Source organism: Chelmon rostratus, chromosome 17 (assembly GCF_017976325.1).
Source record: "Chelmon rostratus isolate fCheRos1 chromosome 17, fCheRos1.pri, whole genome shotgun sequence".
Taxonomy (NCBI): Eukaryota; Metazoa; Chordata; class Actinopteri; order Chaetodontiformes; family Chaetodontidae; genus Chelmon; species Chelmon rostratus.
The window spans coordinates 12,342,439-12,358,301 of NC_055674.1; the positions used below are offsets into that span (position 1 = coordinate 12,342,439).

Below are 15,863 nucleotides of genomic sequence, written 5' to 3' on the forward strand. Positions count from 1 at the left end.
TCATGCTTGACCAGGAACATGGAGTTCAAAATGTGATGATATGCACTTCTACCAGACAGGAAAAAATGTAATTGGGTGGATTATGGGAAATGGAGGATCCATGCTTTTGAAGCTTGACCCATACTAGGGACTACAAGTATAACTAAAACTAAACTGCTGCATGATCCTTTCAATTTAGGGTATGTTAATGAAGGTTTATGTGAAAAACAAACACTGTACAAGTTGCCCAGACATGCTTTTATTTGATTCAAGCTCTTCAGTAACGTGAATACAACCAGAATCTACATGGTTCAGCGTTAACTCACACACATCCTGCTGGCGGAGTGGAGCTGGCTGCGGACCAGTCGGCACACTCAAACATTTACTTTTGCTGCCACAAGAAGAAATCGATGCACTCTGCACAGTCAAAATGCATACGAGGCACAACAACGCGAGGTTTCCAGTATGGAAAATAAATGATCATTCGAAACAGACAGGAAGGAGGCATGTGTGTGGCAAAGCTTTGTGCATCCTGATTTATCGTCTACATGTTTATAGTGATTTTGCTGTAAACAAGGCCTTTTGTACAGGCTACATTTTCTCCATACTTGTTGGCAGTGTAGTCAAAGAATGTGCAAACAACATTAACGAGACCAATAAGTTACATTTCTACCAAACACAACTTGACCAAGTGTTGGCACAACGTCATGGCTCTGAAACATTCCCACTCTGATCACAATGCACAGCCTCTGAATGCTTTTCTCTTCACACACAGTTACGCTGCTGAACACAATCTCTTTCATCTCTTCCATTAAACAAAGTTCACAAGCAGTTGTAATTAGCAGAACTCAATCCTTCAGCAACAGCATTGTTCTCTAATGATACAGCAAACGTTGGCAAACACGTCATCGACTCAGCATCTCAGTCTGTGTGGGCGACAGAGCGGCTGCTTTCTTGCGGGTGACGGTGGAGCACCTGGTGAGGATCTCCTGGGTCCGCGGCCTGGGCGGCACCTTCGGCGTCGTCGGGCCCTTGTACAGGTTGGGATCAGAGACGCTGGGCATCATTTTCCCCTCCGAGCCCCTTGTCGGGCTCAGGCGGTCGCTCGCCGTGGGTTCAGGCGTGCGGCTGAGGCGCAGCTGCTCGGCGCTGACGCCCCAGCTCAGGTTGAAGGTCGAGCTCGCCGAGGAGGAACTGAGGTCGTCGCTGAAGCTGAAGTCGCTGCTGTCGCTATCGAAGCTTCCCTCGCTGTCCTCCGTCAGGCTCCTGCCACGTCGCCCCCCGTCTCCGTCCATCTCCACCATGATGGTGGGTGGAGGGGCGTGCTGTATGGTGGTAGGCTTGGCGGCAACGTTTGCAGGGCAGACAGGGGTGCTTGCACGCTGAGGGGGAGGCTGCTCAGACGGGATGTTCAGAGAGCGAGATCGCTGCCTGCTTTCCGGCTGCGGCTGGCCGGGCGACGGCGACCTGGCAGCCGGGAGTTGCAGCAGGTTTGCTTGCGAGCGGCTGAACTGGCGGGACTGCTGCTCCAGACTCGAGGAGGGCATGAGGAGCTGGGGGGAGGCGCGAGGGTCTTGATGGAGGGCCGTCATGCGGATATGAGGGTGGTTGTAGGGCTGCAGGTACATTGCAGGGATGTAACCTACTTTACCTTTGTATCTGTTCAACACAACAAAGACAAGAATGTAGGGGTGAAAGTCCGGATTGGTTTTGAAACTAATCCAGGATTTTTTTGTTTCACATCAAGATACGACCGCATGTGTTCAGGCTGCAGCGACTCAAGACGTCGCTTCCAAAAAAAGTCAACATGAGCACATCATCATCATCATCAGCCATGAGCAGTGTTAAATACCTGATGAGCCACCAGCCATTGTCAGACTTCTGCAGGGCCTCCACCACTGCGCCGATGGCCACGGTTACCTCGTCATCTTTGCTGGCCTTGTAGCTCTTGACCGCAGTGTACAGCACTCCTGAGAGTGAAAGGAAAGGACTTATGCAGTATAACTAATGACAAGTTTTCCAAAATTCTATGTTTAAATATGCAAACAAGACATTATCGAATTAAATATGACCAAAAGCTTCATACATATTCAGAACAGAAATCTGAACATGTGAACAGCCATTAAAAAAAAATCAGCTTTAGGATAAAAATGTCATATAAATCAAGCAAATACTGATATATGAACAAACCCTTCTGTAAAAAACCTTCAGAATATGCTGCAGATAAGCAAAAGTGTGAAGTTTGAGTGCTACTAAAGTTATGTTTCTGACTCAGATTATGAGGAAAGTGGCCTTTAAATATATGGACGACAGGTGAAAAGGGTAAAAACAGTTATCGCCATAAAACTTCACAGGTTTTCTGAAACTTCATGTTTAATATGTAAACGATCTATTAAATTGTGTACATTTCCAGAACAGAAATCTGAACTAAAATAATACCTCAATGTGTATTTTGAATGTTTTCTTTCCACCCGTCTGAGAGAAGAAGCCCAATATCTCAAAATTAAAACCAGAATGTCGAAGAGTTGACATCCATCTATGCTTGTACCTCTTTCAGTAGTCCCATCTATCTCATCTTCATCGTCGTCATCATCATCATCTAGCCTCTCCAGGTAGGGGGCAGGGAACCAGGCCATCCGCTTGTCCTCGTTCTCCACCAGCCACCACCCTGAGCCAACACAAACACTCGTTTAAGAGGCCTCTGTGTATTTGGGTTTGTGGGCTCTTCCTCAATCATTAACAGGACACCGAACAGTGAAGCCCGCTCACCTGCTTTGTCTTTGATGAGCACGTCTACCTTTTCATCCACCGCCACCTTGAAAGGTTTGTTCTTGGTGTCTTTGGTCTCGTACTGGGCCACGCACCTGTAGGTCTCCGTGACGAACGGCTGGGTCACGTTACCCCCGCCGACCTGTCCCACCCCGGCGCGGATGTCATCCTCTGACGGCATGACCATGATACTGAGGAGGAGAGTGGCGGGTTCACGTGGAGGAAAAACACAGAATATCTTATGCACACACCCCCCCCCCCCTGCAATACATAAAGCCCTTTTCCCCTTTCACAGCCTTCCAGGTTGTTTCAAAGCCTCCGGATGCAGATCACGTAACAATATGCAGGTGCACATGCTTGCTCAGAGACACAAACTGTCTATTTTTCCAGTTCCTCTACATTCTTCTACCTGTTCATGTTAACAGCTACAGGAATCATATACACAGACCCTGCACCAGGGTTAAAGATAACTCTAATTTAACCCTTTAGTGCTATTATCAGCAATATTTTTACTAGATTGTTGAATTTATTATTACTTTCTTTACCATTTGCACATTTGCATTACCCACATACAATTTGTATTTGCACATTGTCACTGCTATTATTATTATGAATATGTTTATAGTGGTTTGTAGCGCCCACTGGAACACATCTGAATTTAAAAAATGAACAAGACTGAGTGTATAGAAGACTTTTAAGACAAATATAGATGTAAACGAGGGCAGAGTAGAGCCCTTTTCTTCTGTGTTCTTGTTCAAGTTTCTACTATTATTTCCGTATTTTCATAATCTACTAATTCATGAGGATCATCAGGATAATTCATGTTGTGCTGGGGTCTCAATTTCACAGTTTTTGCCTCAAAACCTAAAACTGCACTTCACTGCAGAGCTTCATGTAGCTCCAAGTCGAACAGCTTCAGGTAGCTCTGGGTTTAAGAGAACATTTCGCCCAGGGCCCAAAACGGCTGACACAATTTCCCCTCACAGCCTGGTGGCGTTTTAATCGCCGTGTCTGGCCCACCTGTTCTTGGCGAACTCCGGCTGCAGGTCCTGGTCTGTGGGGTGGAAGAACTTGATGAGGTCCGCAGACTGACAGACGCGCGGGTCGCTGCTCAGAAGTTCGTTGCAGTATTTCTGCAAGAACTTGAGGCGCACCAGTGACCTGGTCGGGCCCTTCTTCTGACTGCTGCGCTTCATCTTCTTGTCTAAAAGCACACAGGCTTTAAGTCACAATCCAAAGTGTCTGAGTATGCGCACTGTGAGGCGCGCAAAACTTGACGCACACGTACCTCGAAATCTGGGGATGACCCTGTCGGACTTGTTCAGTTTACTCGAGCCTGGGAACGCTTTCTTCATTTGTTTCTGTAATAAATTCACAACAGAGCTGCTGTTATAAACCAACAACCACCTGCACGTGCGCGAGAGCCAGCACGCGCGGCGGCATCCTATAGCCTACTTACGTGCATTTTCTTGAAATCCCGAAAACTTCTATACACAACAATGTCATTCTGGTCCGACCACAGCACGGAGATCACGTACATCTGGAGGTGGAAAATGCAGTTTTTTGTTTATCACGCTGTCGAAAAGCATCGAGGGACGTGTGAAAAAAACATCATGTGCGCTTACTTTGCTCTTCTCCTTGTGCATCACTCCGATCACACGGACGCTGATGGGATACCGCTGGGCCTCCATGATAGGAAAGGCGTGCTGGATAGCACAGGTGTGAGCGGGGGCAGAAGGCGCTCCTCCTCGGCCTGGTTCGGGTCTGGGGCAGGGATGCTCTGCAGGTGCATTTGTACCACCGGCCAGCGGGCGTGGCTGCGTGAGTCACGCAGACAATCAGAGGTGGAAAATAACTCGTCACCGGCAGGAAACTCCGGCGTTGCTGCAAACCCTCGTAACAGAATACACATCATGTCACTCCACGATCTGTATTGTGATTTAGGATGCGTGGGTGAGGCAGCACGCGTGTCCAGGAAATCAATCAACGGATCTGTTCCCATTTCCAGTCCTGGTGAAACTGATTCTTCTGCTCGGTAAGTCCTGACACCTGCTTCAGGTCTGGCTGGTGGAGGTGAGGTGGATGTGCAACAGCAGAACACCCGATGACGACACAGACAGGGTGGATCCCGTTCATTTATTTATTTGTTTATACTGACTCCCACTTTATTCAGGCCAGTCACATCAGAAGATATTAGTTTCAGAGAGATGAAAAAAAAACATGCTTCTGCTCATTTTGTGACATTTTTGTGGAGGGATGAGCTTCACAGGGTCAGTTTGAAGATGCACAGCTGCATTTAACAGACAGTAAGTGGAGAAATAAAGAAAAGAACAATCAAATGTGGACAAAAGACAAAGCAGTAATGGACAAAAGAATAAAGGGAAAACAATTGGAATTACAGATGAATGGGTTTCTTCTTTCTTTGTCTTTTCTGTCTCTCCTTTTTTGTTAAGTACTTTCATGTCTTTTTACATACTGTATAAATTATAGAAGTCTGTTATAATAATGATTATTATACCAAAGTTGTTCTTGATCAAGCAGTGTGGATTCACATCATATTCACACCTGTCAAAGTGTCTGATTTACTGTGGCTTTCCATTGATGCTGCAAGCAAGTGGTGCAAGAAATTAGATGCATTTTACTACACACACACACACACACACACACACACACACAACCTAAACAACAGTCTATATTAATATATGAATACTCATACACATGGGCAATATGAGCATTCTCTGGGACTGCTTGTTTCACTCATTACAGGAAAGTGCACCAGAGTCTCTGTAAGATAATGAACGGCTCTTCAGACAGCTGCCAGCTTCATTTAAGCCTGATAAGGAAGGTATTATTTTTCACATTCTTTCCTTTTGTCGTCCATACAAACACGTTTCCTCCTCTCATCAGCCAGGCTTCGTGAGCTGCAGCACGTACGCCAAAAACTAGCCACATTTCTTGATCATTTACTCTTTTTTGTGTGTTCTCAGGAAGGCAGCTTTATAGGTTGATCATTAACCTGCTGCGAAGGAACTCCCAAAACACATTTGTTGTTACTCTACACATCTGTTAGTTGGAAGTGTTGAAGAAGCCACACTGTTCTTGCAAGACTACCTTTGGTCTCCATGCACCTAAAAATAACCAAACGTTGTGTCATGGGCTGGCTTTCATTTAATACTAAAAGCATTTTTTAACAACCCAGCACATGAAACGGCTGTTGTGTGCAATTGATTTGATAATAAAGGAATGGAGCATTTATTGGGAATGTGCTTCCTCCACTAAGATTTGAGTCAGTGTGTATGTGTGTTATTTGTGTGCACATGTAAGAGGGGCTGGCTTGTAAATTAGTAAACATGAGTTAATTTACTCATCAGCATCTACACAATGTAGAAGCAAAGTTTGCCAGATGCCACTAATTATTAGACATTGAGAGGTTTGGATAGTGTTGATCCTGATGGAGAGATAACATTTTCATGGTCCACTACTGACATCTAGTGCCGGCTGCTGTGATCTCTGTGGCCTGAATCCTGCACAGGTCGTTTGATTGTTAATGTCTTTTTCCAATAAAGGCAAATATGGCATTCAAACCAACGTTACCAGTGCCGCTTTTACTGAAACGCCCCCAAACAACATCAAGAATACACAGCTGTGTATGAAATAGTTCACTCTTTATTTTTCCTTGCACAATGCAATTATAGCACATTTATCATACATCATCATCTCTGAGCTGACTTAGGAAATCAGGTGGATCCATTCAAGACATTAAAGGACACAATCCCACATACACGTTGCACATTGTTTTTTGTTTCTCTGTATCTGATTAATAAAAAAAGCAAATTATTGTGATTCTTAACATCTTCAATCTGCTTGCTTGGGTTAAAAAAAAAAAGCTGTACATTATACAGTATTGCCACTACCCATTAAATCCACTTGTCATGCTGCAGCTGAAGCCAGCTGAAAGTCTATAAGCAACAAAGAGGCAGGCGGAGTACATGCACTCTCCAGCACACAACGTCCGTATCAACCCTTTCCAGAGAAACTTGGAGAATCCTCAGGTTGTTGATCCAAAGTTCAGCCACTTCTTGCACAAATCCTCTCGGACACAGAAATACACTTTCATGATTTTGTTCAAATAAACTTTACTAACCTAATCATGTCTTTTTAAAAAAACAACAAAGCATTACAAACATTTAAAATTGTAAGGCAGCAGGTTTTTCCTAAAGCATCAAAGGAGGTTTTATTCTTTCTCCATCACCCTTCCCTACTTTACACTTAAAGTACACTCTTCATGAGCCACAAAAGGTGCTTTTTCACATCGTTTTGTTTCCACCGAGGACAGAGCAGTGACACGTCGGAGATAAGCGTGTTATTTAGTTACGTCCAGCTGTTGTGCCTTTGTTTTGAAGGTTAAGAGAACAAGGCATAAAATTAACTCCTTCAGCCACATTTAACTGCTTCTAAAGATGGAAATAATGAGGAGAGGTTGAATATAACTGAGATTTTATCCACAGACTGAAATGAATTAACATTCAAATCACTGCACTGCTTCTGCCGTGTCACATCTCAACTCTCCCAGTCAGTCAAATCTCTGTCGTTCTGCTCAACAGTTTGTCGACGCCTGAAATTGTGAAAAACCTCGAACATTTTTGAAACAGAGTCGGAATGTACTGCCACATATCTGAGCTTGAAATGCTGGTCACTGTAATTAAATAAATCTACTGAGTTTCTCAGGCATTTCCACTCCAAGATCAGTCTCGATTTTAAAAAATAAACCACTCTGGAAGAGAAATGATCTGAAAACAAAATAACTTGGGTTAGAAATCAGAGCTATTAGTGATCTTTGGCTTGCATAGACACATTTTAATGTGAAGCCTTTTATAGACTTTTTCTTGAGACAACCGTCTTCAGAGGATCTTCTGAAAAAGCAGCAGCTTGGAAATGATTTGTTATTGGTGATCAATGGCCCGTTCAGAGGCCAACGTCGCTGTAGTCCTAACTCAGCCGAATTCAGCTGCTGGTTTTCAGTTAGTAAATACATATTGCCCAAACATGCCATCCCTGAGCAACAGACCATCACAGTCTTACAGACCTTGCATAAAAAGCAGATCACTTCTCATCATTGCTTCTCTCGCAACCTTTTGGCAACAACCCCGTCCTACTCTGCATTAATCACTGTGGGGCAGCAGTGATATTGCAAAGATACTGTACATTTAAAATAAGAGAAATAAATTAAGCTTCACTGATCAAAACTCCTCTCACATATTTATACCCTTTTCTTTCGCAAATGAAAGGCAAGTGATGTTTAGTGTCTCCACTGAAGGAAAAAACGATTTTGATGTCCAACCACAGGGAGACAGAGCGCAAAGAAATCAGGTAGCACAAAACTGAAATAAAAACAGACAAAAAAGGGCAAAATAAAATGTAAGAAATGTAATCCGAGGCAAACGTCAGTCCCACAGTAACGGTAAGAACTGTCATTGATCTTTTGTCTTCCTTTAAACTCTTCTCTCTCTGCGTGCCTTCTTTCTTTCAGTACACCAGGAGAGTGTCTGACCATATTTATTTCCCTGCAGTGAGGACAACAGGTCAGCTGCAATCTTGGCACTAAACAGCTCTCTGTCGTTCCCGTCCCATTTAACTGTAGGGGAGTATGGACAGTCCCCTCCTTCACTCAATGCTTCTCCGTGCGTTTGTCACCGAAATTCATAAATAGGCACACTGTGCTCTCGAACATGGTTTAGGTTTAGAGACTGGTACCTGCAGATGTAAGCAGAAATCGGCATTAGAGTCATGTACTAAAGTGGCAAAAAAAGAGACTAAAAGAATTTTTTGAATCATGAGTGAGTGAATGAGTCTGGTTTGTAGTGCTGGTAGTCACCATTCTGAGCTCCTGTGGTAATAGTACCCCTCGATAGTAGCTGTGGACTTCTGGAAGCAGATGTAATAGAAGCCAGCAAAGGAGGCGCCGCTAATGTCTTTGATAGTGTGGTCTGGAACTAGAAACTGCTCCTGATGGCACAGGGGGAAAAAAAAGTGGAGGTTAGACCTTAAAGCTAACGTGAAGAGAGAGTGATGAGAGGCACAGTGAGACTGTGTACTAACCTTCCACCTCATGAAGACATAATCACTGCTGTCCAGCGCTTCATAGTCAAAGTCATCTGAGTTAAAGCTTCTGGTGTATTTGTAAAAAGGCTTAAACTTGCCCTGAAAAAGAGTTCATTAAATGTAGATTAAAAACCGGTAACAGAGCAGAAACTAGGGATGCAAAGTCTACTTTCCTTAACTGAAAGACTGCTACCTAAAATATCAGTATTAATCATTAGTGTTTCCGTTATCCACTAATCACTGTTTTTTTAAACCAAGAAAACCTGTTGAAGTCCAACAGATTTAAATCTCCCCAGTCACCATCATCATCATCATCATGTGAAAATAATTCCTGAGTTCGATGGAAAAATATTCTGCCTCTCCACACTGTTTCTCAGGCTGCTTCTCTCTCCACCATCGCTCTCGCTCCTCTCACTCTCATTTTCACATCGAACTCAGTGAATTATGGGTTTATTTGGCCCAAACCTGAGATGGTGATTGTTGGTGGAACAGTCGACAGATGAACCAAGATTGGTTTGGTGAGATTTATTTTTGTTTTTGAGTTTGAATGAAGTGTGTTTTATGATGATAAAAATGACTGTTTCTCTAAATGGAGTCTGGTGGCTTTGGGGAGAGCGACACAGTGGATTTCTGATTAAATGAAAATAATTCTACTCCTTAACAAAAAGGGATCCTTTCTATTATGTTGTCAGACAAACAGGACATACCCAGTGCTTTCTGTCCACATCTTCATCAGCGTCCCACTTCCTCGTTAAAAAGGGCCTTTTTCGACTGATAATTTCACCAGCAAAGAACGTTGTGAGAGTGGGATACTCCTGTCACATAGAGGAAATGAGAAGGCAAAGAAAAGGTTAATACATGAATAGCAGTTCAACACTGCATCCACGGTGCATTCCCTTCAGATGATATTCATTTTAAAAAAGCTAAAGGGTAAGACTGCTCTGTCAATCCTGGTGCAACATGAGGATGATTTAGACTTCAAGAATTTCCTTCCTCATGTACATGTTGTGCAGCGGCCTATGAGCTATGCATCAGCAGAAGAGATTACAGTAAGCATGATACAACCATGGTTTTGCATGTTGACTTGCTGCCCTGCGTATATATATATTTTTTGCAATAAGCAGATGCACTCAGACACCCACTTAACGAACAGAAATGTGAGTAAATGTCAGTTTAGGGTTGAAGCATGTTCCCTTACATCAGGAGAATATGATTTGTAGGCCGGGGCATTTCTGTAGTGCCACAATCCTTCATTTATGTTGTGACATGTTACTCCTGCAGTTTGGATATTGCAATTTGGATAATATTTCCATTTAATGTTCAGCCCTATACGTTTGTTCTCTTAATTTTCTCATAAGCAACTTGTCAGTTTAAACATGACTCATTACTTCTATAGAAACACAAACACAACCTGGCTACTCATCTTTCACTCCCCTCTGCTGCAGCCAAAAATTCACTTCAGGATCCTGCTGACCTTTTCCCTTCCATATGTTGCGTAATGTAATGGGTATACAGTTGACACACTTAAGCTGAGGACTCTAGGAGTCTAGACCTGGCAGCCTGTAATCTTTGTCACAGTTTAGCCTGCATCAGGCAAGTGGAAACCAGTTTGCGCTCAGTCTTTGACAGAATAAAGGTCAGTGTTACTGCACCTGACCTAGTTTCAAAGCTTACCTCAGTCAGGCCTTTGATCTTCAGGTATCCACACAAGTATGAGTCCTCCACAGTCACATGCTACCCAAGACAAACAGATTTAGGGAACATGTAATTGCGCCTGAAATCATGGGTGTAAGAATGGTTGTTGTTCTTCTTTATGATGTACAACAATGCAGGAAGGCTGGTGTGAATAGAGGCAAACCTTACGAAGTGGGCGTGCAGGCAGGCATATTATTATTATACTATACATTGTGTTCGCATGTCCGCTAACATTGCTGGCCAAGTCAACACTGGCAGATTGCTTCCACTCATTTGGGTAGCTAGTTGCACAAAATGCTAACGTGTTTGGGTAGTAAAAGTAGTGCAAAACAGGTGACGAAAACGTAAATTACTGAAATTTGGTGAAAGTGTCACAGTAGACGCAGTCACCTGGGCTGGCTCATAATTAGGTCAGCGTGTTAGTACTTCCCGACAGCCAGCAGAAAAGACTTAGCAAGCTAACGTTAGGTTAGTTAGCAAGTTAGCAACTCCGGCTACAAATATGCTGATTTTGCATGTAACAGTGAATAAACTAATATTAATACTAAACAGGACTAGCGCATGTCAACAACACATTACCTGCAAAACAACCTCAACGTCGTAGGAGTTGCCTTTGCTCTTCTGATAACCCCGAAACTGTGCACCGCTGTACAGCAATGAGGTGGCCACCCCCGGCTGGTAGGTGTTGATCGGCGCGGGGGGAACAAGAGACGCCGCGGATGGGCAGGCCGAGCCGGTGGTAGTGCAGCACTCTGCTCGGACGGGCATGATGAGCGCTAAACTGTCACCGTCAGCAACCGTCATGAACTTTCTGACTGAGCGCAACGCAGCTGGCGAGAGAATGGGTGCTGACAGCGGTGGGACTGCCAGCTGCGCGAAATCCCCGAGGTCCAAAACTTCGCTCAATTTTACGAGCTAGTCCATGGATTCGCTACTAAGGCGGGATACGGCAACGTTTCGTTTCAGAATCCAGCTTCTCTGAATTCCATTGGCTGGAAACTGGTGCTCCCGCTCGCGCAAGAGTCGTATTGGATAATGTACCCAAATGTATTCTGGGAGTTGTATTCAAGTTTCTACTGCACTACAACTAGAGATATATGAGAGAAATATAAAAAAAATTAACAATGTTTTGGTCCTAGTTTTCGAAAGTTAGGTCTGATTTTTAAATGCTTACTCTAAAAACTATAAGCAAAAATTTGATGAAGTTATTGTTTCTGTTCGGCAAACAGCATTCCACAAAGAAAAAATTCTTGTTTTTACAATACATATTTAATATATGATAAAATCTACAATTCTGCTTACCACACCACATATAACAATCCATCCATTTTTTTATGGCAATGAATACACATACATGTATACATTCAGCTTCTTTTTCTTTTTAACCAAATGCAAAAAGGGATGTTTGGGATGAAATTCGCTTATGATGCTACTGCAACACCTCCAGCTGCTCCCTCAAATAGTCCGCATATCTGTGGATATCTGAGATGCGTGTGCGGCTATGCTTAAGTTCCTTGTCTTCAATCTGTAATAACCAATAAAGAGAAAAAGCAAGCAATAACAAGACTGTTAGATATGGAGGAGAGATTGTCATCCATATATAAATTACAAATTGGCATGTTTGTTTTAATGCAATGTCAGCTCTCTACCCCTTTAATGAGGGCCACTTTCCAGGCATTGACACGTGTAACCAACTGAGTCTCTCGGTCATTGATCTTCAGCAGGTGGTTGTCATGGCCGGCGGCCAAGGCGTCCATCACTGTGTCTCTGTCTGTAAACAGCTACAGAGAGAAAACACAGGTGTGAAGGGCTGATAACACTGACTGGTACTGGTAACACTGGTAATGAACGACATCCTCACCTCATCTTGAGTCAATTCAGGTTCATCTCTGTCGTCAGCATTCACATTAGACTGCTATTACTCTTCTACAGCTGCAATATTATATACTGTATAGTTCTTTACAAATATATGCCAAAATGAGCACTGACAGTTTTCAAGACTATAATAGTTCCTGCAATGTAATCCTATATTTTGGATGGCCAGAGTGTGTCTAAAAGGGATAGCTCTCACCATTTTAACATCGTCTGGCATGTCCTCTTCCAGGTCGTCCTTGGCCACATTTTCCAGAGTTGCCAAAGCAATCTCCCTCACCTTCTCGTGATAATTATCCTCCAGATCTCTACATTGCGCAAATGTATGACTGTGTCATGGAAAGTCTAGATTAGATTTGTTGCTAATTTCCACCCAAACTCTGTCTGTGTGTTGCTGTGTGGGATTCAAACCCTGACACTGAAACTGGATTACTGACCACACAAAACCAGGACTGCCCTGGGGCCCCGACTGGTTCCTTTCCCAAATGAGAAGGTATGAGCACAGTATCTCAATAGTGAAGACAAGACCCTGACAACTGTAATGAACCAGCGTGACAGCTCTTAAACTGATGCACAGTGAGAAAGGATATATCCCTTGAACAGTTTCACTGAAGTTGCCAACCATGCTTGAGATGTTGGTGTCAAACATTTTGATAATATCCTGAAATGAACAGGAGGATTAATTATGAGGCACAGTAAAGATGCACATATGACACTTTTGACATGTAGGTGCAAATCCAATGAGTATATCTGCATTTATAGAGTCTAAAATAATCTATGTAACATACTTTATATCACTGAGTCTTAGAATGTCTTAAATTCAATTACATTATCTCTTTCAGAATAAAACAGATTTTGACACATCTACCTTCAGATGGCTGACCAGCTCAAAATCCAGAGCCATGAGGTTGTTACAGAGTTGGTTGATTTCATCATTGCAATGGTTGATCTTGGTCCTCAGCAGGTCTGGGTCTGATAACTGTTGCAACTCCACTATCCTCTAGAAATGTGTAAACACAAGAGATAAACTTACAGCAATAACAGATTTATTGAGTTAGCTGCATAAGTTTGCTGAGTACCACCCAGTACTGGTCTTTTTAAAACCTCATTGCTCACCTCTTTGTGTTGCTGCTCAAACTTTGCCAATATGTGTGATGCTATCTGCTGAGAGTCTGCCACAAGCTTAGTCTGGCCACTGATGAAGGAGTTCACCTCCTTCTCTCTTTGCTTATGTTCAGACAAGCCTGTTTTAAACAACTGCATAAACAGCTCCACAATTTGGTGCTCAAATGTAAGTGTAGGATTAAGGAATTCAAGCAATGATCTCCTCAGATTATATGTTTCAGATTAATGCACCTGCATGGATTAGAAAAACAAGACAATAAAGGATATGTTTCAAGCACAGGAGCCACTCCGGGCACACAGTGTAGCGTCTCTGCCTCTGGATCATCTTTGAGCATGCTCTTAAAAAGATAAGACCCATTCAGGAACTCCACAAAGGCATCCTGGTGGAGAGAACAACTTCATTTACACACAGTATGTACACAAATGTTGTGAGCTCGGTGGAAAATACCTGCATTGCCAAATGTTAACTTTATACAACTTGTATTACCGTGTGTAATTTGACCTCAGCTTCCTGGCTTTGCTCAGCCTCATGAGCTTGTTGTAACTGCAGCTCCTCATGTCTCATTTTCTCAAGGACATCGTGGTATTTCATAGATGCTTTATTTTTCTGCCCATAGATATGTGTGATTTGATTAAAAAAATGTTGTAGTACAAAAGAAGATTAAAAAAATGGCTTAAAGGTAGACAACCATTACACTTATGTGAATACAGTAGATTGCAACTTGAGTTTGAGTTAAAACACACCACTGCCTGTACTTACTGTCTTCTCGTCAAGCAATCTGTAGTCTAGGTACCTCAACTCTGGAAAATAGGCTGCGATGAAAAATTTGTAATTGTCATCCTTAGAGACAGGATTTCCATAGAAGTTGAGGGTGAACAGCTTCTTAAACTTCCTGAGGTAGAGCACCTTTGAAATGCATTAAATTTGCATGTTATATTGTTACATTCCAAAACTAAAAAACACAAATGTAACAAATAATATTTGACAGATTTGTGCAAGAAAATGTTGTTACATTGTCCAGCTGTCCAAGGCAGTTGTTTGCAATGCAGAAATGACTGAGTTTCTCAAGTGCGTCCATGTTTTCGATGACAGAGATTTTGTTGTTGGTCAAATTCAGCACTTCGAGCTGCCGCAGAGACTCCAGTCCCTCAATTTTCTCTATGCTGTTGAATGACAGATCTAAAAGACACAGTTAGAATCATTACTACAAGTAATTACTGGGCTGATATCTTAAGATGTTCTTTGCATTTCTGCTAATACCTGCACAATTATGGCAAAGAAGTGTGAGAAGGATAAAAAAAACAAAGCTTTGTCCTACTAAGGCATGTCAGATTAACCAGACGGTCCAGGCCCTCAATCTTCTGTATGAGGTTGTTGTTCAAATCAAGAAAGGCCAAGGATGTGAATTCCCATAAGTGGTCAATCAGCAGGATGTCTGCAAACAAACAACATCTCACATACCTAAACCCATTACACATTTATACACAATTTAGTCATTTAGTAAAAAGTGATCTCACTTCTGTAATCCAGATGTAGTTTAAGGATTTCACTGAAGACGATTCCCTCCTCCTTTGCAATACGCCTAGCCTGATCTTGAGAAAGATGCTGCAGTACAGCTTCCTGCAGAATCTCCTCATCTATCAAAACTGGAGGAGATTTAACCAGGTACTTATTCATCCTGCTGTCAGTGGGGTTGGAGGCACGCTTGACTTCACTTTACCCTCTGCTAATAAAAGAAAGTAGAAAATTTTGTTAATTTGGCACTTTTTCTTGTTGAATTAAACATCATGGAAAACAAAAGAACGGAAAAGAATGATAGTGTAACTAGGATTACAGTAGCTAACGTCATCATTAGCTTGCTAGAATGAATGAATGAATGATCTTACCAGACAAACATTAGCCAACATTAATACCTACTAACGAACAACCGCAATATTTAGCTAATCTTTTTGTTATTTTAAAGGCAAATTAATAAACAAAAATCCACATAAGCTTTCGTACTAAGATTAGGTCAGTTTCTAACCTCTTACCTCTGTTGTTTACACCGTTACATAGCAACTAGCCATAGTAACGGTGCGTTCAAGTACGGTCAAATGACTCTGTTAAAATAAACTTTTAACGTCAAAATATACTCGCTTGAAATTTTAATGAATGTAATAACAGCACAAATCAAGACAATGGTTAGCTATGATGACAGTGAAATTTTGCGCACACTTATTTTCTTCTGTGTAACTTTTCAAAAGTGCACTGTAGGATATATCCAGTCAGTAGTTATGTAAATTTCAATGCCATATTTCGGAGGATTGATGCTTTGGTCCAC

The 15,863-nt window shown here is 42.4% G+C and overlaps 3 protein-coding genes and 1 long non-coding RNA gene across 4 annotated transcripts; 1 reads left to right on the forward strand and 3 right to left on the reverse strand.

Annotated features, from left to right (window-relative positions):
- Positions 1 to 222: 222 nt before the first annotated feature.
- LOC121620750 (NADPH oxidase organizer 1-like) lies at positions 223 to 4,525 on the reverse strand. The gene is made up of 8 exons (XM_041956929.1): positions 4,374 to 4,525; positions 4,208 to 4,288; positions 4,037 to 4,109; positions 3,769 to 3,952; positions 2,749 to 2,939; positions 2,528 to 2,647; positions 1,832 to 1,949; positions 223 to 1,638 (listed from the first exon to the last, which is right to left on the reverse strand). The coding sequence occupies exons 1-8, from the start codon at positions 4,437 to 4,439 to the stop codon at positions 885 to 887; spliced, it is 1,587 nt and encodes a 528-aa protein (XP_041812863.1). The 5' UTR covers positions 4,440 to 4,525; the 3' UTR covers positions 223 to 884.
- A 77-nt stretch (positions 4,526 to 4,602) lies between these two features.
- LOC121620751 lies at positions 4,603 to 6,016 on the forward strand. Its single transcript, XR_006007591.1, has 3 exons — positions 4,603 to 4,783; positions 5,515 to 5,593; positions 5,736 to 6,016. It is a non-coding gene; the product is annotated as an uncharacterized LOC121620751 (long non-coding RNA).
- Positions 6,017 to 6,419: 403 nt separating this feature from the next.
- On the reverse strand, positions 6,420 to 11,487 carry gid4 (GID complex subunit 4 homolog). Its single transcript, XM_041957275.1, has 6 exons — positions 11,125 to 11,487; positions 10,525 to 10,584; positions 9,558 to 9,665; positions 8,848 to 8,949; positions 8,624 to 8,754; positions 6,420 to 8,502 (listed from the first exon to the last, which is right to left on the reverse strand). Exons 1-6 carry the CDS (start codon positions 11,347 to 11,349, stop codon positions 8,439 to 8,441), a joined length of 690 nt encoding a protein of 229 aa, XP_041813209.1. The 5' UTR covers positions 11,350 to 11,487; the 3' UTR covers positions 6,420 to 8,438.
- Positions 11,488 to 11,974: 487 nt separating this feature from the next.
- drc3 (dynein regulatory complex subunit 3) lies at positions 11,975 to 15,220 on the reverse strand. The gene is made up of 12 exons (XM_041956460.1): positions 15,061 to 15,220; positions 14,862 to 14,978; positions 14,556 to 14,722; positions 14,303 to 14,449; positions 14,030 to 14,149; positions 13,810 to 13,922; positions 13,534 to 13,708; positions 13,286 to 13,417; positions 13,008 to 13,078; positions 12,617 to 12,740; positions 12,195 to 12,326; positions 11,975 to 12,070 (listed from the first exon to the last, which is right to left on the reverse strand). Exons 1-12 carry the CDS (start codon positions 15,218 to 15,220, stop codon positions 11,975 to 11,977), a joined length of 1,554 nt encoding a protein of 517 aa, XP_041812394.1.
- Positions 15,221 to 15,863: the final 643 nt, after the last annotated feature.

What these genes read in the sequence shown, in the direction of transcription:
- LOC121620750 (XM_041956929.1), bottom strand. Translation starts at nt 4,439, where the DNA reads ATGGAGGCCCAGCGGTATCCCATCAGCGTCCGTGTGATCGGAGTGATG. An exon ending in GGTCATCCCCAGATTTCGAG is followed by an intron (nt 3,953 to 4,036) that starts GTACGTGTGCGT and finishes GTGTGCTTTTAG; the next exon opens with ACAAGAAGATGAAGCGCAGC. An exon ending in CCGGAGTTCGCCAAGAACAG is followed by an intron (nt 2,940 to 3,768) that starts GTGGGCCAGACA and finishes TCTCCTCCTCAG; the next exon opens with TATCATGGTCATGCCGTCAG.
- gid4 (XM_041957275.1), bottom strand. Translation starts at nt 11,349, where the DNA reads ATGACGGTTGCTGACGGTGACAGTTTAGCGCTCATCATGCCCGTCCGA. An exon ending in AGATCAAAGGCCTGACTGAG is followed by an intron (nt 9,666 to 10,524) that starts GTAAGCTTTGAA and finishes TCTATGTGACAG; the next exon opens with GAGTATCCCACTCTCACAAC. An exon ending in ATGTCTTCATGAGGTGGAAG is followed by an intron (nt 8,755 to 8,847) that starts GTTAGTACACAG and finishes CTGTGCCATCAG; the next exon opens with GAGCAGTTTCTAGTTCCAGA.
- drc3 (XM_041956460.1), bottom strand. Translation starts at nt 15,220, where the DNA reads ATGAATAAGTACCTGGTTAAATCTCCTCCAGTTTTGATAGATGAGGAG. An exon ending in GCCTTGGACAGCTGGACAAT is followed by an intron (nt 14,450 to 14,555) that starts GTAACAACATTT and finishes TGCATTTCAAAG; the next exon opens with GTGCTCTACCTCAGGAAGTT. An exon ending in TTGAGCAGCAACACAAAGAG is followed by an intron (nt 13,418 to 13,533) that starts GTGAGCAATGAG and finishes ACACATTTCTAG; the next exon opens with AGGATAGTGGAGTTGCAACA.